General features: G+C 23.9%; 1 protein-coding gene and 1 long non-coding RNA gene across 7 annotated transcripts; one reads left to right on the top strand and one right to left on the bottom strand.

Moving 5' to 3' along the window:
- Nucleotides 1–688: 688 nt before the first annotated feature.
- LOC126902600 (sodium-coupled monocarboxylate transporter 2) lies at nucleotides 689–26,052 on the top strand. Of its 4 annotated transcripts, none has more exons than XM_050680040.1 (12): nucleotides 689–1,073; nucleotides 10,278–10,493; nucleotides 10,730–10,863; nucleotides 12,966–13,154; nucleotides 13,432–13,586; nucleotides 13,662–13,802; nucleotides 13,938–14,156; nucleotides 14,225–14,343; nucleotides 15,700–15,854; nucleotides 16,718–16,974; nucleotides 17,810–17,910; nucleotides 19,860–20,048. In XM_050680040.1, exons 2-12 carry the CDS (start codon nucleotides 10,295–10,297, stop codon nucleotides 19,934–19,936), a joined length of 1,746 nt encoding a protein of 581 aa, XP_050535997.1. In that variant the 5' UTR covers nucleotides 689–1,073; nucleotides 10,278–10,294; the 3' UTR covers nucleotides 19,937–20,048. The 4 variants fall into 4 exon arrangements, with proteins under 4 accessions (XP_050535997.1, XP_050535998.1, XP_050535996.1 ...); XM_050680041.1 differs by lacking the exon at nucleotides 19,860–20,048 and adding an exon at nucleotides 18,426–18,584; XM_050680039.1 differs by lacking the exon at nucleotides 19,860–20,048 and adding an exon at nucleotides 24,926–26,052 and having other exon boundaries at nucleotides 690–1,073.
- LOC126902602 (uncharacterized) lies at nucleotides 17,730–24,459 on the bottom strand. 3 transcript variants are annotated; one of them, XR_007703266.1, is made up of 6 exons: nucleotides 24,230–24,458; nucleotides 23,805–24,066; nucleotides 22,552–22,666; nucleotides 22,024–22,493; nucleotides 17,993–18,070; nucleotides 17,730–17,916 (listed from the first exon to the last, which is right to left on the bottom strand). It is a non-coding gene; the product is annotated as an uncharacterized LOC126902602 (long non-coding RNA). The 3 variants fall into 3 exon arrangements; XR_007703265.1 differs by having other exon boundaries at nucleotides 22,024–22,666; nucleotides 24,230–24,459; XR_007703267.1 differs by lacking the exons at nucleotides 17,730–17,916; nucleotides 17,993–18,070 and adding an exon at nucleotides 21,664–21,799 and having other exon boundaries at nucleotides 22,024–22,666.

Here is a 26,052-nt window from a genome sequence, read left to right as displayed (position 1 = left end):
ACCTTCGACCACGAAATTTCTTTGTAACAATTATTAAAAATAATATTATTCTATAAATATATAAAGTTTTTTGGATCTTGGCCAATCAAATGCTTCGTATATGCGATCATAGCAAAGTACTGTCGACGAATTTACTGTAACAATGAAGCTATCTATTGTAGCGTAATACAATAATATTTTTATTTAAATAATTATTAAATTATAGTAATAATAATAATTAATGTATTAAAAAAATATGACTTTTTTTGCCGATTGATCTTAAATTATAAATACTGATGTGTATTTTACATATAAGGTAAACTCAATGAGGAAATCATGCAAGAAAATAATAAAAGTTTAAACGATATTATCACAAATAAAGAAGAAGAAGGTGGGGGTCTATATTTCCAAAATCGTCAAGTCAGTTTATTATTCAAAAGCAAGGAGGGCTTAAATTTACAGATATTTTGTAAAATATTTTTTTCTATAGACTTTTACGATTAAATATCCATATATATTTTATTCTACGACATTATAAATACATGTTTTTTACATCATTGTTTCATTTTGTAACGAATGATTTTCATAAGAGTTGCAATACCTAATATACAACCAACGCCTTATTCAACACAATATAATGATAACGTTATCTAGTAATAGTATATAGGCACACCGGCACATTACACTCATCTTGTCTACCAAATCGCCGCACGTTTAATTCAGTTCACATGTTGCGCTATACGCAAGCAACACTACGTTAGTTATCTTCCTTCGCGACATACACTTTTTATTTATCCGTGTGGTTTTTTTACTTGGAATAAATTTGTTTTTAATATATGTACTGAACAATTGATAGCTTGTATTTTTTATTAATAAAAGTTTTTAACTTCTTTAGTTAGTAATCCATTTTAAGTAAATTAATTTTAAACGAATTAAGTAAAATAATTGTTTAGAAGACATTTAGAACAACTGATTTTGAATAGGATACAAAAACGCTATTTCACCAATAATAAAATACTTGCTCAATTTTACAATTTATATTTTTATATATAGTTGTAAGAAAAAGTCACTCTTGAAAACGTCGCAATTTAAAGGTATTCATTTCAATTTTATTTTTATTTATATACATAATAGTAATATTTAATATTCAAAAATTATACTATTAAATAATATTGTTATTTAAACCTGTATTTGTACTTAACTATTGAACTAATTAAACAAAATTAAAAAAGTGATAACAAATACTATTATCAACATGCTTTACTTGCTTGTATAATTTAAGCTGTAGCTAAATTATTATTATAAGACTATTAGATAAATTAAAATTTTATCGCAAATAAATATTATATTTTTCATTTCTTTTTTTAAAGATTTTTTTCATTGAAATAGTTGATGTTTAGTGTAAACTAAACATAAATTAAAAAAGTAATTATTTATGAAACTAATGGCCAATTCATAACTGATCAACTTATAACATTGTTATGTGATATATTGGATACAATCGATCATTCTTCAAGATAAATATCTATAAATTGTTCTTGTTATTTTGATTATAAATAGATTTGAAGATAGAGTTAGTAGGAAACTTAATTATTTTGTGAACTTAAATAATTTGTTTACATTCATTGCCAATAGCATGAGGTTATCTATTTTTAGATTGAAACAAATATTTGTATTATGAATTACTAGCGAAAATGTTTAAATTACAAAAATATTTTGACAAGTTTTGTCTCTACTTGTCAATTTATAAAATAAAAACTCAACAGATTTTGATAGTTGTGATTACTAACCAAACTCTGCATATTACTTTTGTAGGTCGTTTAAAAATAAATAAATCAAGGACTTAAATTTTATTAAGTACCAAAATCATTAGCATGTAACATTGTTGTTTACCTAAAATATTGCAATTTTTAACTATTGAGGTCTTTTATACTCATTTTTTTAGTATACTGTTTTTATCTTTTTATTGTTAATGTAACATCTAAAAGGTTAATAATATGATTGAAGTAACACATAATAACTATTGATTTTTTTTTTTAAATTATTAAAAAGTTAAATACATGTTAGTAAACAAAAATATATGTGTATTAATATTGGTAATATTAAAACCGTATACACATCAATATATATATATATATATATATATATATATTTGTTTATAATATATATATATACTATAATCGTGTTTTTATTTTTATTTATAACTCAAAAAAAAAATGTTTAGATTACGATTTTAAAATTATCTTGTAAACATCATAAAAATGTATCTTGGAATGCAGTGTTGCAAATTCCAGCCTTTTTTCTACGTAAGGTACACTATTTGATTTCATATTAGTTAAATAAAAATTATCGAGTTATGCTTACATTTTTTTCTTAACCTTTTTCTTACTAAAATATATCAATATTAAGTTACTCTGTGAAAAATGTACATGAAGTGTCTGATAGATAGTATTAGTTAATCGAAGTGACAATTGTAATTATCTAATAATTTAAATTATTTTTTTACTGAACCTAGTAAATTTGTTTTAGTATTGTTCTATTGTAAATAATTCCTAATAGTAATAAAAAATATTATTATTGGGTTTGCAAATTTTAAATTAGTAGTTTTTGTAACTTGTCATTTTTTATCTTACGATATTCTACAGATGTTCATGCGTTGTAGAAATGCAGTAATTAGTATATTAGTATTTTGTCTAAATATGCGCATCCATGTCAGCATTAAAAAAATAAATAAATAAAGTTGTTATTTAACTTATAGAATAATTGTTATACTTTTCGACAGTTTTCTTCATGACTTCTTTTATAATATATATGTATCAAGAAAATCTCTAGTCAATTAAAACAAAACAGATTTTACAAAACTTGTATTTGAGTAAAAGATTTAATGTTTTTCCAATAACCAATATTAGGAAATTTTAGGATTTGAGTTGATGAATTTCTTGAATATTTCTTTGTTAGAGTTAACGATATGAATTATTAAGAGTTATTTAGATATGATAATGATATACTCGATTCACAAATTACCTTATTTGTTTACTTATTAATCATAGTAAAATGTCATTTGCTGGATTAGTATGTGTTTATAGAAAGTAATTTATAGTAATAAAAATAATATCACTTTATATTTACTTTATTCATTTTCAATTTTAATTCTGTCTTTAATAATAAATGGATTAAACAACAAAAGTGTGTGAAACTTTGGCTCGATGGAAATAATAAAAGATAAAGTTATATAAAGATAAATTTAGCATTTTGAATTTGGTACATGTTTGGTGCTTGGCCTCTTTAATATGTATGTCTTTAAGATTATTTTTAATATTTATTTTTTCATTTAATGCATTCCATTTTGCAAAATTAAACATTTTTTTTTTTTAACTATTAGTTAGATATAGCCATTGTCGGATTTTAAAAAGTTCTGTCAATTAACAGATTTATAATTGTTATTCTACGATGTAGTTGTGATTTTATGAGACTCTAAATTCAATTATTTTAGGAATTTCGTTGTGTTTTGGGTGGGGCTAATCAATTAAAGATTCAATATTTTAAATAAATTGTTTAACACGTTGTCCCTGCACTTTCTACATTCACTTATGAACAGTTGTGTTACTACGTGATTTTCTCCACGCGCGTTTTGCAAATTGGTACTATTTCATTTTTTTTTCAAATTACCATCAATGGCATCATTAGGTTGTTAAAGAATTCGTTACTATTAATGAAATAAAAAAAAACTTTGAAAGTTTTATTTTAATAACTTAAAAAAATTACTCAATATATTACCCTCGCTTTGATAAGCAACCAAATGTAAAGACTTAATGACAAAAAAACATTAATTTTTTTTTTTATGAATCAAAAGACAACCATGGATGTAGTCTAAGGCAAAATTTTGTTGTATGTTGACTTTCATTTGTTCTCATTTAATTCGTCCAAGTTTCAAAACTTGTTTTGTGACAGTTAATACACTAATTATAACTTATATTGACAGATATTTTCACTATTATTCTTATCTCATTATGAAAAGTGACCTTAAAATATAATAATAGATTTTCCGGAATGTCAGTCGCAATTTATTTTCATTTGAAAAAAAAAAGATGAAATTATCTTATACAAAAAAGGAATTGGTTTCGCGTTGATTTCGCACGCTACAAACAAGTGGCAATAAACTGGTCGGCAATTAGCCAAATGCAAACGCCTTTTACAACTATACTTCATTATCGTTACCAAGATGTTAAGTCAATTTAGAAGTACCGTACACTGTATTACAGTTGCACGGTTAACGATAAAACTCATTTTAATAATTGTATGGTCAAGATTTCTCAGTGGACAGCCACGTGTAAATTCATAAATCATTACCAGTTTTTGTTTCATTGTTTTTATAACGAAATTCGCGTGGTTGTTTTGTCTAGTTGTTCTCATAACGTTTTGCGGCCAACGACAATTACACCGTTTATTGTGTTTACCCAACACAACTGTACTGTAGCGTATTACACACAACGCTGTAATAGTCATTGTCTGCTGTCGATATATGATAATAATTATCGTGAATGTGATGGCTTTACTCATGTGCGTTGACATGACCAGTTCAACAGTTGATCGACACTCGACATTTGTACGCGAATTTTAATCGCTCTGACTAATTATTTAGTCATTACTTTAGTAATCGACAGTGAAAAATAAACACTAGACAGTATAAAAATTATTCGGTGACTCTTCTTGTTAACATAATGGAACTCTTTTTATTTGAAATTAGCATATGAATCCCCAAATAATATTTTAAAATTTGTTCTAAAAATTGTGCAATGTTTTAAGTTATATTTTATACAGAAACATTATTGCATAATGTTGCAAAACTTATGTATAAAAATTAATTATTAAGTATTTTACTCGAAAATTAATAATAATTTCTAATCATAACACGACCCGTTTTAAAAATAAACGCGTTATATTTCATATCAATTTGTGCAATAAGATAAGAAAAACTTGGTACAAACTTATTTTTTTTTTATACTGTTTCTTTTCACTATTGATAATTATTAAAGCTTTGTTTTTTATTATCTATCATGCTTTGTTCAGCAAAGGGGTTATGTTTATTTCATGATTCTGAATCCATATGACAATGGTTGAAACCTGCATTTTTATTTCTAACAAAATAAGTCATGGTCTTTGCATTGTAAGTTTATCATAATTAATTTCAAAAAGAAAAAACTGTTCTATTTTGCATAACTGAAATAGTGTACTTGCTGTCTACCGGATGTGTTATCGTAATGGCATGTAAGCCTGATGCAGCTAACATAGAAGTCTGTTTTTTGTACAGAAACTCCTCTATATTTTTGCAATACAACCCCCACTTCTAATTTTGAATTAATGCTTACATTTTTTTTTCAATTACAAAATGATACATATTACATGTGATTATAATGTTATTCATTCAAAACTATGACGTATGTAAATAAAATATGTGCAATGGTGTTTACGTTCTTCAACAGACATTTGACGTTATAATTTTTGAGTAAAAAAAATATTGAAATATTTGCACATTATCATGTTGCGTGGGATTTATGGCGAAAATAAAACTCTAATTGTAAGTCTGTATCTCTGTGAAATATCAAAAAAGTTTATACTAAATAACTTATTTTCTAATATTATCGAGAAAAATGCTATAGTTATACAAATTATCACTACATTCAATTAACTGCTCTTAGTTTATGTCTCAGTTAGTGTATTGAGTAATCGTAAAATTATAATTAGGGTCATAAAAAAATATGTTAGTTTTTCAACAAAATTTTTTTTATTAATTTATTTCTCTTTATCATTTGAATATTTATTACATTGAGAATATTTAATAGTAAATCAAAAAGATAATGATGCAGTGCCATTGAATTCGAAGTAAAAACTTGTGTATTAATTATTTTTCTATGATATTTGCGTAGCTTGTATTCATTATTTAGGTCAAAAAAAGCCCTTATCATTTCAATTTGAGATAAATTGTACTAAACCATGTAATTCCTGTATTTATAAGGTAATATCATTCTTCTTTAATAGATAAACTGCTAATTTCAACTATTAAAAACTCGTCCATACAATCTAATGAGTCAATAGTAAGACTATTGAAATGAGTTACTTAATTATTAATTAATTTTATAAAAAACAATTTCTAAACGTAGTTGTAAAATTTGTCACGTGACTATACACATATTACCGAGGAACGTGCTAAAACTTAAGAATAAAAATATTTATACAATTTGATATTTCTTTGAGAAATCTTAATTTTAAATTACCAATATCAAATTAGTATGATAACATTATAATGTACTATTTTTTTATAATTATTTATTAATATTTTATTTTAAGATGTATAGCTTTAACGAGACTACATCCATGTAGAAATAGAAATTCTCGAATAATTTTTCATGTATTTGTATAACACAAATATATTATATTAAAAATATTTTAATATTTTGCGATGTAAAAACATTATTTTTAACTGTGTAATATTTAAACTTTCGATATTTAATGGGAAGACTGTTTTTCCTTTATGATTCAACTTTTTTTATAGATAATGTGTAAATTTCATTAGAAATTAATAAGTGTTACATTTAAACTATACATTTAAACATTAGTTTTTCATTGATATGCTGCATACTCATATATTTTATTATATTCTTCATTTTGATTACACACTTTAATTTCAAAAAGTGCATGTAAGTAAATTCTAACTCATTTTATGATTACTAACTCTTCAATTATCGCATGTTGTGCATTTATTTTTTTATTTTTACGTTTTGAAACAAAATCTTTGATCAAGATTTTCTAATATTTATTTATTTATTATTTTAACTATTTTAATTTTCTTTGAGTCATAAAATACAATAAAGCATATTAATAAAAATATTATTGTAATAAATGTATAATAGATGTGTTATATAGTCTAAACTTTGGAATAGCTTAACATGAAATTAATTTTCATAAAGTAACTAATTCACTAAAATTTTTATATTATAAAATAATTAAAAATAAATGTATACATTCATTTTAGCAACGGTATATTTACTTTAGCACAAATGTGCTTAGATGAACAATAACTACTGAGTGTGTTCATGATTAGTCATAAAGAACCAGCTACTCATTTAGTACAGTACTATTCTTTTTTGTCCATTATAATTAGTTAAAAACAATGTCTGTTTGAGTTAATGTCTTTGGGTAATAAGATTTAGTTTTATGCGTTAAATAACTACAATAACAAATAATTAATTAGACAATAGTTACCGTCTTTTATTTGTCCCTAGTCGCGTTATCTTAAATGAAATGATTGTATTAGCTTTAATATAAAAACTTTTAGTGTTAAATGTTTATCTTATCGTGGTATATGGGCTGGTACAAAAGAAAAATTATTTCATCATCTTTTAATATTCAATACTTTATTGTATTTTATGAATGCTAAAAAAGTCTGAATACGAATGTTTAATTAACCGGCCGGTAATTACAATTAAAACTTATATCAGTTCATCATTAATGTCAAGGTTATACAGAAAATAATAATACAATCAGTCTGTAATAAAATATAATTTTTTATTTACTGAGTAATTATTTCTAAAAATAAAAATTCATTTAATTTAAATCAAATAAAAGACTAAAGTTTTTTTTATGTAAAAATTTGATGACTAGTCACTTTAGAATGAAAAGGTTGATCTTATTCTTAGCTTTGATTTTCAATTATTTAAAAAGTTCTCTTATCAGATAGGTGTATTGAAAATTTATTAACGGATAAAGCTATTAACAATGAGAATGGAATTAATTTAATATATGTTAAATCAATGATTGTAACATAGACCAAAAAAATTAAATAATGCTACGCATTTGCTCTTATCAACTTTTAGCTCTTGTAAAATACTTTGAAAGATTTGTGATTATGCTTAATAAATATGTATCATCAACTTATGATATTTTTAGTGGTATCAGCATTTCAGTTTATATAGAATATAAACTATATATATATACTTTAAGCATATACCCATATCATATAATAATTGTGGTTACCTATGCATTATTTTCAATCATTTAAGGTTTTAAAAGTGATAACATTCGAACAAACACTGTTTCTTTGAAATAAAAATAATATATTCGATGTGTTGGATTTATTATGTTTATTGCTAAACTCAACGGACGTAAAGCCCTTTCATTATTATTATCATAATTATTGACATTCATTTGTCAAAAATATTTTTAACTATAAGGCATAACTCATTTTATTCTGTGCGTAGCTGATAGTAAATTGTNATCATTATTATTGACATTCATTTGTCAAAAATATTTTTAACTATAAGGCATAACTCATTTTATTCTGTGCGTAGCTGATAGTAAATTGTGTTGTCATTATTTTGTTAACATTTCATTTGCTACATTCAGTTTAACGTTAAATATAGGTTCCTTGAAACATATTTTAGAAGAAGTTATCAAATTAGTGTTTTTTTAAGCTAAGTGAATGGTTCTTGTCTTCAAAAAACATAAAATTAATAAAACGATAATATTTTGCTTGGATGGTTTTCGGTATTTAATTTTAGAAATCAGTATTTCACAATTTCATCAATTATTTATTTACTTACTAATTGAGCGTAGATATATGCATTTTGATGTGCGACTTTAGTATCAAACAATTTCTTATGGTTGGATATGTTGAGAAGTTTTGGTAAACAGAAAAAAACATACCATGTTTACTCAATGCATTTAGCAGTAAATTTTAGTACATTGTATTTTTTTATGAAAATAGTAAATTTTTATTTTTATTAAAAAGGTATCATTGTAATGGTTTGTGTATTGTGAATGTACGAAGGTACATTTTCTTTTAACTAACATATCTAAATAAAATATTTCAAATAATATTGGTCGCTTTGAGATGTAGTTGTACTATTCGATAGAATTGTTAGTTGATCACGTGATCTAATGTTAACACATGGTAATTTCAAGCATTTCTTAAATTACACAACAAATATATGCAATTACTATAATTGAGTATTCCCTATGTTTAAACCACTTTATCTTTTACAAATTGTAGCACTACTTTTTGTTTGTTGTTACAATAAATTGTAGTATGTGCTCAAATAAGTATATTCAAAATATGAAAGATAGGGTCTTCGCAATTGAGTGATAGTATGATTTTCATACGGTGTATTAAAATTTAATTGTGTTTAGCTCAAAAGATTTTAATATAAAATATGAAAAGTCACAGACCCTTATCACGTGTTTGGATTTTCAAGTGTTTTGTTGTCATTACCACATTCTAACGTTTTAATGTATAAAAAGTTCATTGAATTAAAAATATCTTATTACTATTCTTGAATTGGTAAAAATTATTTGAATGTTTTAAAACGTTTTTGTTAACGTGTATTATTGAGCTAAACATTTTATGACTGAATTTGGTTTCATTCATTCTTAACATAAATATGGGGATTATACATTTCAGTTGAATTAATGATGACAATAATAGTGAGTTGAGGTAATATTTTGAATAATGTCATCAACAAATGACATTCATGGTAACCTTGTTTGTATTATAATATAATACATAAAATGTATACATAATAAATTTATTGTTATAATGCTCATTATAAAAAATAAACTGTCAAAACAACCAAAAAAATGTAGACGCAAGGTGTAATTTTTAACTGTACTTGAAGACTATTTAAAAGTTGTAATTCCAATTTTTTTTTTGATAGACTCATTCATTTTATTGGTTTTAAATTAGTTATTATTGAATCGTACTAAAAGGGTTAGATTTGATTATTTAAATGTATACTGTTTAATTGTTGATTGACTGGTTTTGATTACTTTAAATTAACCACAATTAATTGACGTTTATAATCAGTTTATACATAAGGTATTCATTTATTTTATAAGTAAAACGGTAATTAACTATGTATTACTTAAAATGTATAACTTTTTAAGTTATTAAAAAATATATAAAAAAACAATTCATTCAATACACATACACATTTCAATAATTGTTTTTTTTAATCTCAATTATAATTTTGTGTGTTTATATATATATATATTTTTTTTTTAATTTAATTTCCATGTGAGAATTAGATACAACTTATTAAATAAGTTCGTAAAAGTAAAATTTTATTCAATTTTTTTTAGTAAAATTTTTAACCTATTAGCTAACTAATTGTTTTTTTTTTTATACAATTATTAAGTTCTACCACTAAATATTAAGAATAAAGTTTTATGATTAATATATATATATTTTTTTTTTTTTATTAACAAAAAGAATTTTTATTATTATTTTTATTACAACTTTTCAGATAAGTTTTGACAAAGCATGAATAGTATTATAATCGATTATGCAGTTTTCCTACTGCTGATTGGTGCGTCGATCGGTGTAGTAATATACAGTAAAATATCTGGACCAAAAGAAAAAACGAAAGCTGATTATGTGTTTGCATCCAAAGGATCAGTGTCGATGGGAGCTATGCTTTTGTCCATTGCTCGTGGGTTTCTGGGCGTTAAAGTCTTCTTAGGTAATAAATATGACTTAGTTAATATATTTAATAATAATTTGTTATTATAATTATATGGATATATAATACGATATCTATTATTTAGTATTAAAATTAAAGTAAATTTTTTTTCATTGTATGTTCATTTTAAAAGAATTATTTTTCACTCTATCAATATCCACTAGTATTTTATCAAAATCATATGAAATTTATTTTTTAATAAAATAATTTGTTTTTAACTTATTGCTTTGTTTTAGGATATCCATCCGAGTTATTTTACAGAGGAAGTGGTATGTGGGAGACACTATATGGAATGGTGCTCGCATTTCCTTTAGTTTTATACTTTTTCCTACCAGTTTATTTTAACCTTGGAATTACTTCAGTTTATCAGGTAACGACAAATGTAATCTCTCTTTATTCATTACTTATATTTTTTATATAGTATACTTATTAAGTGAAATAGTAGACGTTAACATATACATACACTGGTGAAAATCAATTAGTAAATAAAAATGCAATTAATATTTTCATTAAATTTACTTATTGATTACAGTTATTTTATAAGTATTATTTGCTACTAAATGTGATATTATTATTTGTTTACTAAAAAAAAATTGATCTTTTAATTTAATGATTTTATTTATTTATATTTACTATGCTATTGATTAAGAACATTTAATCAATAGTCATGATAATGTTATCATGCTTCTTCCATGTTCAAGTGTGTTGTGTTACTTTGGTACTTAAATTTTTTTCATATTTTATTACTTTATTTTAGTATTTTATTAACTTAATATAGTTATTATAATATAGATATGTATATTCATTTATTGTATTGTATTGACGAATGAAATACGTGTTTGTATAAGACGTCTTCAATTTAGTGGTGTGAAACATTGTTTTTAATTTACTTAATATCCTAGAGCATCAATAAAAATTCGTCCACTTAAAATTAAAAATGTACTAAACGCTTAATTTATGATGATTGCATAACAAATGTCATCTTAAACATGATAAACCATTAAATAATGAGCGGACACATTTTTCGTTATTCAGAAACTGTTACGTTTTTTTCAAATTTCGTAGTTAAAACTTTATGATAAAAGAAAAATTGTAATGATTAATAAAAATGCGATCGAATTAAGTATACAAAATAATGTGCAAAAGCTGTAAATATTTTTCTTGAATAATAAAGTATTTAAAGAGCAAAATTTTAGCAAGTAATATTTAAAAAGAAAATAAACAACTCAACTTTTTAGTTGAAATTTAATATGCACTCAGGGATCTAATAAAAAAGTAAACAGTATCAAATATTTTTTATTTATTAACATTGAAATATTAACGTAATTTTTTATTATTTGTTTAGATATTATGATGTAATTATAAAAATAAATCGGATCCCTAACCGGTAATAACAATAATTTCACAACTTATAATTAATTTATCAAAATTGAATTATTAATTATCATTAAGCTTTAAAATTTATTACAAGCTACAACTTTATGTTATAACTAATTTGTGTTTGTTATATTCATAAGTTAATTTAACTTTTAAAATTATTCAATGTTATTCTAATATATTTTATTTATTATAAGTTATTAAAATTTTAGTGGTTTTTATATGACTTATCAATTATTTTGTTATGCATTGCAACAATTAAGGGAGCAATTAAATTTGTTTGCGTAAATTAAGGCATTGTTTTTAACCATCATGTGTAGTATTATCGTACGGGTTAACTACTGTTTTTTTAGCCTGACCAAATATTTATGTGACTATACTAGCATGTCGTTCGGAAGGATCATAATTTTAATGTTGAGAAACATGTGGTAGACGGGCCAAACGACTTTTATGACATAGGGTACTTACTATCAGTTGATCTAATATAGGGCGAAGTACTTTGTACTACTGAATATGTTTTTATTATGGTGAATAATGAAATATTATCAGAAATAAAACTACCATAATGTTATCACATTCTTTAATTTTTTATAGTTTACCAATGGAAAACTGAAAAAAATATTTAGGAAGTCATAAATGATGTTTACGTCATAGTACTCAATTAATGTAAAATTCCATTTAATTAATTAGTATTTTAGAAAGAATTTCATTATCTTCAGCTTTAAATACTTAATTAATATGTAAATTTCTAGTACTCGTCTTACCTTATGCTTCTCAACTATCTTTGATAACATTTTTTTATAAAACTGATGGTTGCGGTTTGGTTTTTATTTTTAAGGTGGCATATGGTATCTACAAAAACTAATTGTAAACCTCTATATGCTTTATCATTATTATTGTGAAATATATATAAGTTCTAAAATTGGGATTCCCAAATGTGAATGTATGTAAACAAATTTTAGCATGTTAAAATAGGGATTTAATAATGTATAAAGTAGTTTTTTTGTTATTTTATTAATTTTAATCAATACTAGAATATATAAATATAATATGTGTTTCAAATAGCACTAATTAATTTGTTTTATTTGTACGCAGTATTTAGACATGAGATTTAAATCAAGACTAGTGAGGAGACTTGCTTGTGGAACTTATGTTATTAGGAGTTTACTGAATCTTGGCGTTACTGTTTTTACACCTTGCGTCGCCTTAAAGACTGTGATGGGTTTGCCATATTGGTTTACTATTTCGTCGATATCGTTAATTGCAATAATATTCACTTTACTGGTTAGCATTTATTCATACTTAGTATATTTTGATTTTTATACGTAAAAAACAATGTTGGTTGTCAAATTGTTCATAGAATACAATGTGAACTTTACTAATTTATACTTTATTTTTAAAATGCATGCTTTCTATACACTTTAGTAGTTAATGTAAAAATTATTATATGTTAAGTTAAACATAATTATACATATTTAATTTATTATCATATTAAAATTACACAACGTCAATATTATGAATATCAATTTCTAATTTGCCAACTGCAACTATTTTTTACCAGGGTGGATTGAGATCAGCCATTATTGCTGATGCCGTACAGAGTTTAGTTATGATTGGATGTAGTGTCATTATAATATTACATGGATTTTTCATTGCAAAGGGACCAATTAACATCTTTGAAGTAAATAGGGATCGGGATCGACTCGATTTTTTCAAGTAAGTATCTGATTCTTTATTTCTTGTAGTGTAAAATTTATGGTATTTTTTTATCTAAATTTTACTATATTACAGCCTCGACATGGATCCATCGTTGCGCGTAACTACCGTGTCAGCTACTTTGGGGCAATTGTTCATGTCATTGTCCATGTTTGGATGCCAACAAAATTTTGTCCAACGATACTTCAGTATGGAATCGATGAAACAAGTGGAAAAGTAAATTGAAATCAAGTCAATATAATTTTTCCTTTTTTCCCCTTTTTTTTGAATTTTACATATCGATTCAAATCGGCAGCCGTATATGTTTATGTTTGGCTAGGTCATATCTCCAAATTCATAACGTTTGCCTAGGGCCTTGTGGTTGACAATTCCGTTGATGGTTGTGCTGTTCAGTCTTTCGTGGATTGTGGGAATGGTCATATTTACGGTGTATGCTGACTGTGATCCGCGTATGTTGGGATACATAACAGAAATCGATGAAATAGTAGCTTTCTATGTACGCGACAAATTTTATTTCGTTCCAGGATTTATGGGTCTCGTGTTAGCCAGTTTATTCAACAGTGGCCTCAGGTGAAATTCCATAACAACAGATTATCTGAATTGTTTCCAAACGATTAATTATCGATTTCATTTTGCAGTATTTTCGTATCAAACTTAAACTCTGTCTCGACCGTTGCATGGGAAGATTTCGTATCACAAATACCCATTTTCAAACGAATCAGTGAAACAAAACAACTATGGTGTATTAAAGCTATTAGTAAGTGAATTTACCAATTTAATTGTACACCTACGTAATCGTCTGATAGTTAAAATTTTAATTTGACCGTGACTGTCATATTTGACATTAAACGTTAAAATTGAATATAATAATCATGATGAGACGAAAAATTGATTGAAGAAGCGGAAAATCAGATGAACAATTTAAGTCAATTGTCAAGGCCATTTCAGATAGCAAATGCAAAATACAATTATATACACATAGGAAAATTGTCGTTTTTTATTTATTATGTTGTAAAAAAATCAAATTTAAAACCAATTATAGAAATTTATAAAACCAGGTTATTGTTATAACTGTCATTGGCTGGTACAAATTTGCTATCTAATTTTGTAATAACAACTTAAAATAAATCCCTAACAAATTAAAAAGATACAAATTATTATTTACCAAGGAGAAATCTCTGTCTCCTTTAAAACACTTCAGACAATTTCTCAAAGTGAGTAAAAACTTAATCTAAATAAACTTAAAGAATGATTAGTTATTTTTTTTTCGTTTTTTTAATGATTCAGTTATTATTGTTAATGTGCTATGTCACGTCGCACATCTCTCATAACAATTACCATTAGATATTCTTTATGGTTTAGTAGAGTATATTATAAGTTAACCATAGTTCATATTACTTATGTTTGTTGGTGATAAGCTAAAATTTATAGAAATTTATATTTACAATATTATAAAATACATGCATAGTGCGCTTTTAATATGTTTATGCAGTTGGATGTTACTGTCATAAAATTTGAACAATTACCATATAATTCACGTTGTAGTTTTCAAATTAATAGTTAATTTTTTAATAATTTTAATTAGTCATATATTGAGCTAGATTTCGATTCTTTGGTATAAAAAGGGAATCGAATAACTATGGAAGAATTGATGTATATTAGTAATACAGTAATTTAATGTTAAAATATATGATTAACTTTTCCGTATTATAAAATATTTTTTATTTAAGTGAGTAATCGAAAATCTATTTAGAATTCAGGTGAATTAAAAATTCAATACTTAATTAGTTTTTCTATATTCCTTTTTTTTTCTTGCAATTTTTCTCGATGTATTTGTGTATTAAAAGTCATAAAATAAATCAAATAATTTTAATAAATAATAGTTTACTAAGTAAAGTAGTTATTATTTTTTATTGCTAATACAACCAAAATGAAATGGAGTATAAGGAATATCATTAATTTATTAATGACTTATTTTAGTTTCTTGGAAAATATAATTTAATATGAAATCGGAACTTAATAAAATGTATTAAGAACGCCGTTTTCCAAAATTGGAAAGCAATGTTCGACAACGTCAAAATATGCGACTTTAATAGTTTTGTAATTTGTTTAGGTTGTATTTGTGGTTTGTGTGTAATGGGTATTGCGTTCTTAGTAGCTCAGTCTTCAGGAGTAATAGATGCGTCACAATTGATGACTTCAGCAACAAGCGGTCCTCTTCTGGGAGTTTTTATTTTAGCTATGTTCTTCCCGTCTACTAACTGGAAGGTATTATAAATATTTTTTTTTTGTAATAAAAAAATGTACACGAATACGTTTCTGAAATATTTAATTTTTGGATAACAGTAGTTCTTATTTTTTATAAAATTATGATAACGAGATAAAAACAGCATATCATCACATCGTTATATATGTTGAAATTTAGCAAAGTAATCAAATTATATATAATTAAGTTTACAAAGCGTGTTAAATTAATTTATAATTTTACTTTTACTTCAATTAAAAATTGAGTATAACGCACAGTAATTATTTGCTCACTAAGAACTAAATATTGTATAAAATTATAGGGTTAAATTATTTTTGCTTAAATATGAAAAACAAAAAATATTCACATTGAATATTGTTTATAAAGCATTTAATAATGGGGGAAATGTGTGGGAAGTATAATTCAATATTTTTTTGACTTGCTACTTAAAAAGTTCATCAAAATGATTTGGAACTTGATAACTATCATTTTTTTAAAACTCATTTATGATAACCTTGACGTGATGACCTTGGATAAATAGAGTAATTTTATATTCTTAAGAAAATGACTTTTAAAGAGGATAATGCTAGTTCAATTCATTTTGATGAAAAATTGATATGGCCATGAATTTTCAATTTACCATCTGAAAACTTTTTTTTTTTTATACGACACGTTCTATTTTACTGTTCACAATTTTCACAACTATTAACATTTTTAGCTTTAATATATACTGTAATTTATCGAATAGAATATAATACGTTTTGTAATATATTTTAGGTAAATAATCTGAATCAATTTGAATTTTTTTTTTAGTCTTCTTATTATCTTATAAGTTCAGAGGAAAATTATAAAAAAAAATATCCTCATAATACTTTATACTTCACAGGGTGCAGCAACTGGTATGATAGCCAGCCATTTGACTACATTGTTAATAGTGTGTGGTGCATTTACCATACCAAAAAATGTTGTATACAAACCTACACACATTGATGGATGTACCAATATGACTTTCTCGTCGCATATTGAACCAGCATTTAGTGAACAATATCAGCTGTACAAAATGAGTTTTAGAAACATAACTGATATGGATTTTGTGAGTAGTACTCTTCAAACTGAACCAGTCGTTGAACCAGCTTTCCATGAGTAAGTGAAATTGTTAAAGTATTAAAGTATTTTGAGAGTATTGATGGTATATACTGAGTGTTTAAAAGTGATAATAAGAATTTTCATTATTTATAAACTTATTTCTTACTCATTTAAAACCTTGTACATAGAGAATAATTTAACTACCATTTAATAAATTTGACACATCAACTATTAATTAGTCACAAACGTAAATTCCAAACTTGTTTTCCGATGTATTTGCTTTTATTTAGCGAAATTATTTTTTATTATTTATTTTCTAAAAGTTGGTTCTATATAGAACTCATTTTTGAAATAAAATAAATTTACAGTCCCTTTTATACTATAGTGACATAAGATATTTTCAAACATAATTTATATAATATCATAAATTAACGAAGAAATTTAATTTTTATAATTGAGACTAATAATATAACTAGGGCTTACTAATTGATAAATTATCTAATGACCGCATAATTACGTAATTTATCCATCCAAAATAATACACAATAAGTACTTTATTTTACTAATAAGTAAAGGTTCTAATTAAGAAAATAAAACAAAACTAACTATTTATATTAATTTATGAATTTACATTGTAAGCTGACAATTTCTACATATTTATGAAAAATTGTTTGACACTTTTTGGGTATTTTTCTGCAACAACATAAATCTTTAGATCAATTTATATTTATATATAAAATGAAAATAATATATATATATATATGCATATATATTTATGTTGTAAAATTATTTTTAGTGCATAATAATGTACATAGTTTGTTTATTTTTATTATCATCCATGAAATTTATAGTACTTAGTTGGCTAATATTTTATTATAATCAATTATTTCAGAAACATCTTATCTTCTTTGTATTCAGTAACCTATATGTACTATTCCTTGATTGGCACATTCGTCACTGTTTTCGTTGGAGTTGTAGTCAGCTATGTGACAGGTAAATCTACATTCAATAATAATTATATCAGAATTAATTAATGCTTTAATAGAAAAATGTAAATATTTGTTATACTTCTAACCTTAGGTATTGTGTTATATCCTTAAAAAATTATTCTTTTGTTTTGTGACTTAACATGTTATTTTTTTCTTTTTAATACCTAATAACATAATTTAATAAGTGTCGTTAATGGATAAGGTTATTAAATTTTTCATTTATGAAATAATGTGATCTGAAACTAATTATATTATATGAAAATTATGTTGATTAATTGTTTTAAATTAATAATTTATGGTTAGAGTACTACAGAAAGTGTAATATTGTCTAAACTGTTTGTTTATACTAGCAGGGTCGTATTATATAAAAGTTCATTTTAAAATGCGTTTTGTATTGACTTTATCGATGTAGATCATTTAAATTTGTTTTTTATGTGTGTGTACATGTGGTTTGACATATATGCTTTAAGTCGATTTGAAACAAAATGATATTACCGGTTTGAAAATTTATAATTTCAGGTTATTTACATGATGTATCGCCTTATCACCCATCTAATTATGAACTAATACTGTAGTTTTGTTTGTGGAATTGGGTATTCTTCGTTAATTTAAATTTTTATGCATTTATTCCATTGCCTTTACTTATGTGATATTATGAAATAAAATATCTTTTTTTTTGTTGTGATTTACACATAGTGACTTTAAAAGTCACTATGTGTTGTATCAAAGGTTACCTTTCCATCATATCATGATGGTCATTTAATTATTGACACGTTAGGCACTAATCGTTATTGCACGTTTGGATGAAAATGGTATGTGTCGTAATTGAAAGTTTGGACGGTGCTCAACATTATGTTGAGTACTGAATGTAATTAAAGTGTTTGCCAAATATTTTGAAGCAACATGCACTAAATATAAATCACAACCACATCTCGAATGTACAAATTAGAATACTCATAATCATTATTAAAGTAGCGTATTTAATTTATAAATTTACTCCATTAAATTATTTCTACTAAACTAATAAAAATAAACATAAATATTAAATTAAAATACTTGAAAAGGTAACATTTAATTACAAAATAAAAGTACAGAAATAATTTTAAATATTCTATTAAAATATCAAAACTTAATGAAAAAAAAATGTATAGTACATTATTTTTTTAATTCCAATCTCTTATAAAGCATATTTTTTTAACAAAAAATAAATTTAATTGCATGTTTAATTTATTCGGCTATAAATTAAAATTAAAAAAATATCAATGATCAAAACAATTTAAAGGCGTTCTTGTAGGCAATTAATTTATCATATTAAATCCAAGAAGATTGAACGTTTTCTTATAATTTCGAATATTATTTTTAAAAAAATTTTAATTGTACGTATACTTATATAGTATACCTATAGCACAAATAAAAATTGAATTTGTTTTCCACTTTCTTTTAACAAAGGTTTTATCATAAAATAAAATAAAAGCCCTAATTATGTACAAATAAATATAAAATAAAATATAATTAAGTAAATATAAATAAATTATTATATATATATATATATGTATATATGCATATACATGCGTTTGTTAAAAACAGATTTTTATATTTTCAATTGTTATAAAGAAAGTTAATTTCTTTTTAATTAACTTGAAATACTGAAAGCTTTCTAACTTTAATATTAGGGTAATACGCATTTTTTTTTGAAAATATGCCATTTTTGAAATAATTGCATAGAACTCCTTTAGCTCCTTTTGTACTTACTCAGAAAGAAGGTAATAAATTCAAAGTAGTTTTTTTACTTAATTTTAGAATACTCAAAAAATGTATGAGCATAAATAATTAAAGTTGCCCACGTCTAAAATTTAACAATATCTATTCCTACAGTTAAAACTAAATACTCATTATAAGAATTAGTAAGCTACTCACTATTTTAATTTTTAAATATTAAATTTTAATTTTTAGAGTATACATTTTGTGTTAGAGGACACAATATTTTAGACCTTGAAACCTCTAGGGAAGAAAAATTGTTCTTACATTAGAGGAGAATTAAATAATTATGTTGAAGATTATATTTTATTCATCTATCGTTTGAAAATAAAAAGTACTATTTTAGCTTTGATATGAAGCTGAGAAGGTATTAGTTTACTATGATGTGTTTATTTTTATTTTTTGTGTGTGTGTCTATCGACCTATAATCTTAGTTATTATTAGACTGATTTTAATCAATGATACTTCAAAGATTACAGTCGATTACATATCAAATTATTGACGTTATTTTTAAAAACTAAAAAAATTTCATCTTGTAAAAAGAGGAATGGATTACATCAAAAATGTATAAATAAAAGCAAAATGTTTTTAGAAGCATCTTAAGTGTACTCTTTTCATCTTTCCTAATTTTTCAAAATTAGCATCCCAAAAATCTCAAGGGAAGTTATGTTGTGTGTTGTAAAAAAATTTTTAGAGAAAATACTACTATAAGTTAGTGAATATTTTTTAAACTTTCTATATTTTTATTCATTTAATAACCCAGTCCTCTTCCCTCAAAAATAATGTTTGTTCTAGATACACCTATGGTCAATGGTGTAATAATTATTTTTATTTACCTATTCAAATTATATATTATTAGTATTTTTACGAACAAAAAATGTCGAACTCAGTTCAAACACTTTCGTTTTATAATAAATGATTTTATTGTCAAATTTCATACAATCTATACCGATTTCCACAATACCAGGACCCGACAGTACTGGGTGTTTTTACCTTAGCTTCAAAAAGAATTTTTATTGTATTAAGGAAATTTAACTTTGCAATGTTTTATTACTTACATCGTTAAATTTCGAATAGTTAATTTTGATACTAATAATTTGCAAAATATACTATGTTTATATTCCATACATGAGGGACTGAACACAATAGTGGCTACGCTACAAAACAATAAATGGACGTAATATTTTTAACTTTTTTTGAAATATACTAATACAATTTTTAAAAACAAATTAATCAAATAATTTGCAATTAATAATTTACAATGCCCTAAAGGATATTAATCCAATGGTTCTTTTAGAGTTAGTTAATAAACATTAGTTGCATTATCGTAAAACATGAAATGTATCAATGCAAAAACCTCAGTATTTCTCAGTGTTACATTAAGATATTTTTAATTATTTTATAAGACTGTTATTAAGGGCGTGGTGTGGCGCAGTGGATCTTTTAGTCGTCTCCTTAACGCTGATGTTCAGCGGTGCTGTTTGCTGTTGTTTGCCGGATGGATTACCATACGTGATCGTTGACATAACACACAACTTGCCACCTTACTGTTGGCTCATTCAGCCATGATGATAAGGTTGTGTCAGGTCGATAGTCAGTGTAAAAAATCCTGTCAAATCGTAAGGTAATCCGATCCCAATTAGTTAGGATAGAGACTAAGGAGATGATGATGAATAAAACTGTTATATCTCAATTTATATGTTTTGGTATTTTAGGCAATCATTGCACAGTCTTTTAAATAATTTATTCGGCTCTCATATTTACCTATTTTTTGTTAGTATTTTGTCTATTGCCTTTGTCATGATTCAAAAACCATAAACATTTCTTTTTAATTAAAAATAAGAAAATTATTTAATGAGGAACGTGTTCAGCATAATAAAAAAGAAAGTATAGTTTCACTACAATAAAGTTACTATAATTATTCAGTTCTACAATTTTTTTTAGTTTAATTATGAATTCTAAAAGATTATTTCAAAAATTATCTTTTATATTACTCACTGATGAATAATACCTCAAGTACAAATTTATTTCATTCTTATGTGTAATGGATAAAATATTAAGTTTGACAAAAAATTTTTTATTTCATTTAAATGTTATTGAACATTCTGTAATACAAATAGGTATTCTTGAAGTTTCTAGAAATAACATGCTATTTAATTTTATCTTATAGTTGTTTTACTGGTTAATAATATGCACGTTTATTTCTTTAAATTTATTGTGGCAGTGAAAAAAACACATACAAACATTTTATTATATTTCATGCATTATAAATAATATATACATCTTTTTAATGTGATAAATTGTAAAATTGAATTATTTTAAATGGTATTAATTTATTACTACCATTTTAACTGCTTACCTGAGTACATAAATCTTGACTTTTGATAAGATAAATATTTTTCATTGTTAATCTCATGCTAATTACTGGTGTGTAATACGTTGCAATACAATCAATATTATTAAATTAGTACTTCATGTAAAATCATTTTTCTTCAAACAATAGCTCAATTAATTATGAATCTTAAACTTTTTTAACGTTTTTAAAAATTGTCCTTTAACAATTCTTTTTTCTTTTAAAATTAACTTCTATAAATACTTTATTTTTTATATTTTTCTATTAACAATAGTTAAAAGATAAATGGAATTATTTTTAAATGGTTTGAAATACAGCTAAAGTTCTACTTTTCGTTGTTTAATTTGTGTTTATTGGATACATTTTTTTAGATTATTATCGGAATAAATTTATTTTTCTATACATGGTTAAGCAAATTTTACTAATTGTTTAATATTAGCTTGGATGTATATCTTGTCGGTATTACATGACATAACCTAAAAATATATCTAAGTCATAATTAATAGACAAACAAATTACTTACTTATTTATTACCGTATGTCTCTGGAATAATTTAATATTTCGTGATCTTCAGTTGATTTAAATTTAAAAAAACAATTTAATGACTTTCAATGTTATATATTTTATTTTCATTATCCGTTTCTAAATTCTAGAATTATATTTATTAATATTAAATAAAAGAAAATTAAAAACTATTAACTGATAAAAGTATATAAAAAAAATATCCATTAGAATTTACATAAATTTAATAATCTATATTCCATTCTAAATTTATATTATAATAAAAATGATGATTAAATAATGCAGTCTCATTATTAATTAATTAAAATGAAATTAGCTGGTTTAAATATCTCCCTCCATTTAACAAACAGTGAAATAGAAATACCTGTAAACATATTTAATATGATTCCTACCACGAATTTTTTTAGAGTGGAAAAAATTCAATTAACTATCTCAACAATTTTGTTTTAGTTGTGTCTGTGTATATATCATGTTTAATTATAATTTAATACAAATTTCTATATCACAGGAATTTTCTATAGTTATTAAGTATCGTAAATTATTCTTATATTAAATGAATAGTTTAATTAAAAATTTACCTTAATGTTTTTGTGCCTCTAATTCGTCTCTTATATTTTTTCTAAAATTTACTATACGTTAGACTAATTTAAAAACTTTTAAATTTAATGATTTAGCACTCAAACAATAAAATGATATTTATTAAAATTGAAGTTATTTAGAAAAACTCTTGAGAATATGTTGGAAAAAGATTAATCGTAAATAAATCATTTTATTTTTACATTTTTATATTTCTATCGATCATAAATTTCTTTCTACTGTTAGAAATACATAGTATTATTAATTATTAAAAAAATTTCTGACAAACAATTTTACTTTTTTCTCTTGATACAAGGTCAATTTTATAATATCTATCGGAAAAAACATCTTTTCGATTTTATATGTTTGATAGCTAAATAGTCTATAGAAATAATACATGATTTCGTATGAAATAATCTGATATTAATTAAATGTTTGTATTTTTGAAATATTTAAACTTGCATAAATACATTTTTATCAATTATAAAATAGTTAATAATATATGCATTTGTATAACCTTAATTTCATTCAAGCAATCAAATTTTTCATTTTCTGGTGTGATATTTTTTATACAAATAATAGTCTTATAGAAATTAATTTTATCTTAAATAGTTTAAGAATTTTGCAAAAAAATTTTAAATTCAAACTAACAAGAAATAATAAAAAATTAGTGTTGTAAAAATACTTACAAAACATGCAATGAATAAACTGAAAGTGATTCACGAATTTAATGATTTAACATTGGTTTTTAAAAGAAACTTTCATGAAGCATAAGTGTTCTAATCGTGTCAGTGATATCTCAATGTAGTATTTGCTTATCTTATCTTGTTAACAAAAAGCTAATACAACGCTTCCAATATACGTTTTTAGTATCATAATTTTATTTTTCATGCATAAATCATTAAACTTAATTGTAACATGACCTGGACGTTGACCTGTTGGACCAAATTCCTTAAATACAACAAGAAAAAAAATAACTTACTATTTAATTGTTAACTTATTTTTGTTCTTTATATCCTCTTATTAAAAAAAAAAAACACTATGGAAAACATTCAGCGTCAGTCTTAATACTATACATTTTTTAAAACAGCATAATACGTTATTATTTACATACCAAATTCGTAATTCGTAATTCATCATTACAAAAAATGGAGTATTTAATTTAAACAAAATAGTAGCGTCTCATACCAGTTAATGTTATCCACTGTCGATTATTACAAAATTAAATTCGCAACAATCGGAAAACTATTGTCGTAGACTATTCATTCATAGATAACATCGTAATAAAGTAACTCTTATTGACATACTATCCTCTTGACGTAATATCTTTAAATAAATTTTAATTTTAATAAAGATAAGCACATATTTTATATAATATAAGTAAATGTAAAAAATCCTTCGGCACATGACACAATTTTTTTAAATGACTTTTCATTGCAAAATTAGTAATCCTCATAATTTCTATTAACGAATAATATTTAATTTTATTTCACTTCGTGTTGAATATAAGGTACAGCGGCCACTGCCTAAAAAAACAAATGGCTTTGTCATAAAACGTACTACTCAGTACTAAAATGTTAAATAATTTTATTTATTGAATATGAGAGTAAAGCTTAAGTTATTAACAGATTCTCTATTAATTTAATATAAAAATCAAAAACACAATTTCGTCAGATTTATTGAAAATATATTTTGAAATCTATCGATAGTAATAATATTATTATAAATTTATAACACATTATGTAATAAGTTATTTATTAATAAGTAATTTTAATAATCATAAATTAATATCAATCAATTTTTATTTCAGATTTATGGGGAAAAGAGGAAAGAAGTAATGATGATCTATTACATCCCATTTGTTTAAAATTGAGGGATCTTTGGAGTGGCCAAAAACAGTGTTATATTACAGATACCAAACCAAATGTACAGTCCTCTCCACCTGCTTCTAATGAAGGAACAAAAAATATTTGTGATACTACCAAAAATAGTCAAAGTATACCTTAACAAATTAAAAATATTATCATTGAGTGTCCATCTATAAGATCGACACAAATTCAAAAGTAACACCATTCCGGTTGAATTATTTTATTTAAATACCCAGTGAAGGATGTTAGTTTTATTATAAAAATATTTTTCTTTTAAATTCAAACGGAAACTTAAAATATTCAATAATCATCCATTTGTGACAATTATTGACAGCTGTTAAATTTATTAATTATTATTTTTTAAAAGCAATTATTGTACAATACTTTACAGATCAAAATAATATCTTAAAATTATTATGATCTCCTAATATAAAATTGTACTTTTGAGTATCAAGTAAATAACTTGTGAATAATTGTTCAAAACATGTATGTATATATTAATGTATACATATTAAGTTATATTGAAATTTTGTATTTTATTTGAAGTTAAGTATAAGAAATTTATTTTTAAGTATCAAGTATTTAAATCATTAGATATAGAATATAATTGTTTTCAGTATTTTTTATAAATAATAATATTTAATTGTTTTGAAAATATATTTAAATGTTTATGTAAATGACTGTTTTATATATAGATACTGAACTTAAAATAGGTTTAAATACTTTAATAGTCATAAAAACTTTGAATAATATAACTTGTTAGATATTAGTATATGTCTTAATTTTAATATTATTTTTAGATAATTATGCAAAAATTAATGTTTTTATTTTTTATTTGTTGTTTAGTTTATAGGTGCTATTAATGTATATGCATTAATATAAAGTATATTGATAATTGTTTTATTTTTATCTTCGATATAGAGCTAGATAGATAATGTATTTAAAATCAAATAAAATGTTAGTGCCCATATCCGTCAATCATTGCTCTTGCTGTATCACATTTACTGATTTAAGAGAATCTTAGTCATGATTTTTAGACTATCAGTAATACAAAAGATATAAATTTATA

Source organism: Daktulosphaira vitifoliae, unplaced genomic scaffold (assembly GCF_025091365.1).
Source record: "Daktulosphaira vitifoliae isolate Bord-2020 unplaced genomic scaffold, ASM2509136v1 Scaffold_3, whole genome shotgun sequence".
Classification (NCBI taxonomy): Eukaryota; Metazoa; Arthropoda; class Insecta; order Hemiptera; family Phylloxeridae; genus Daktulosphaira; species Daktulosphaira vitifoliae.
This window is presented reverse-complemented; position numbering and strand designations above follow the sequence as displayed.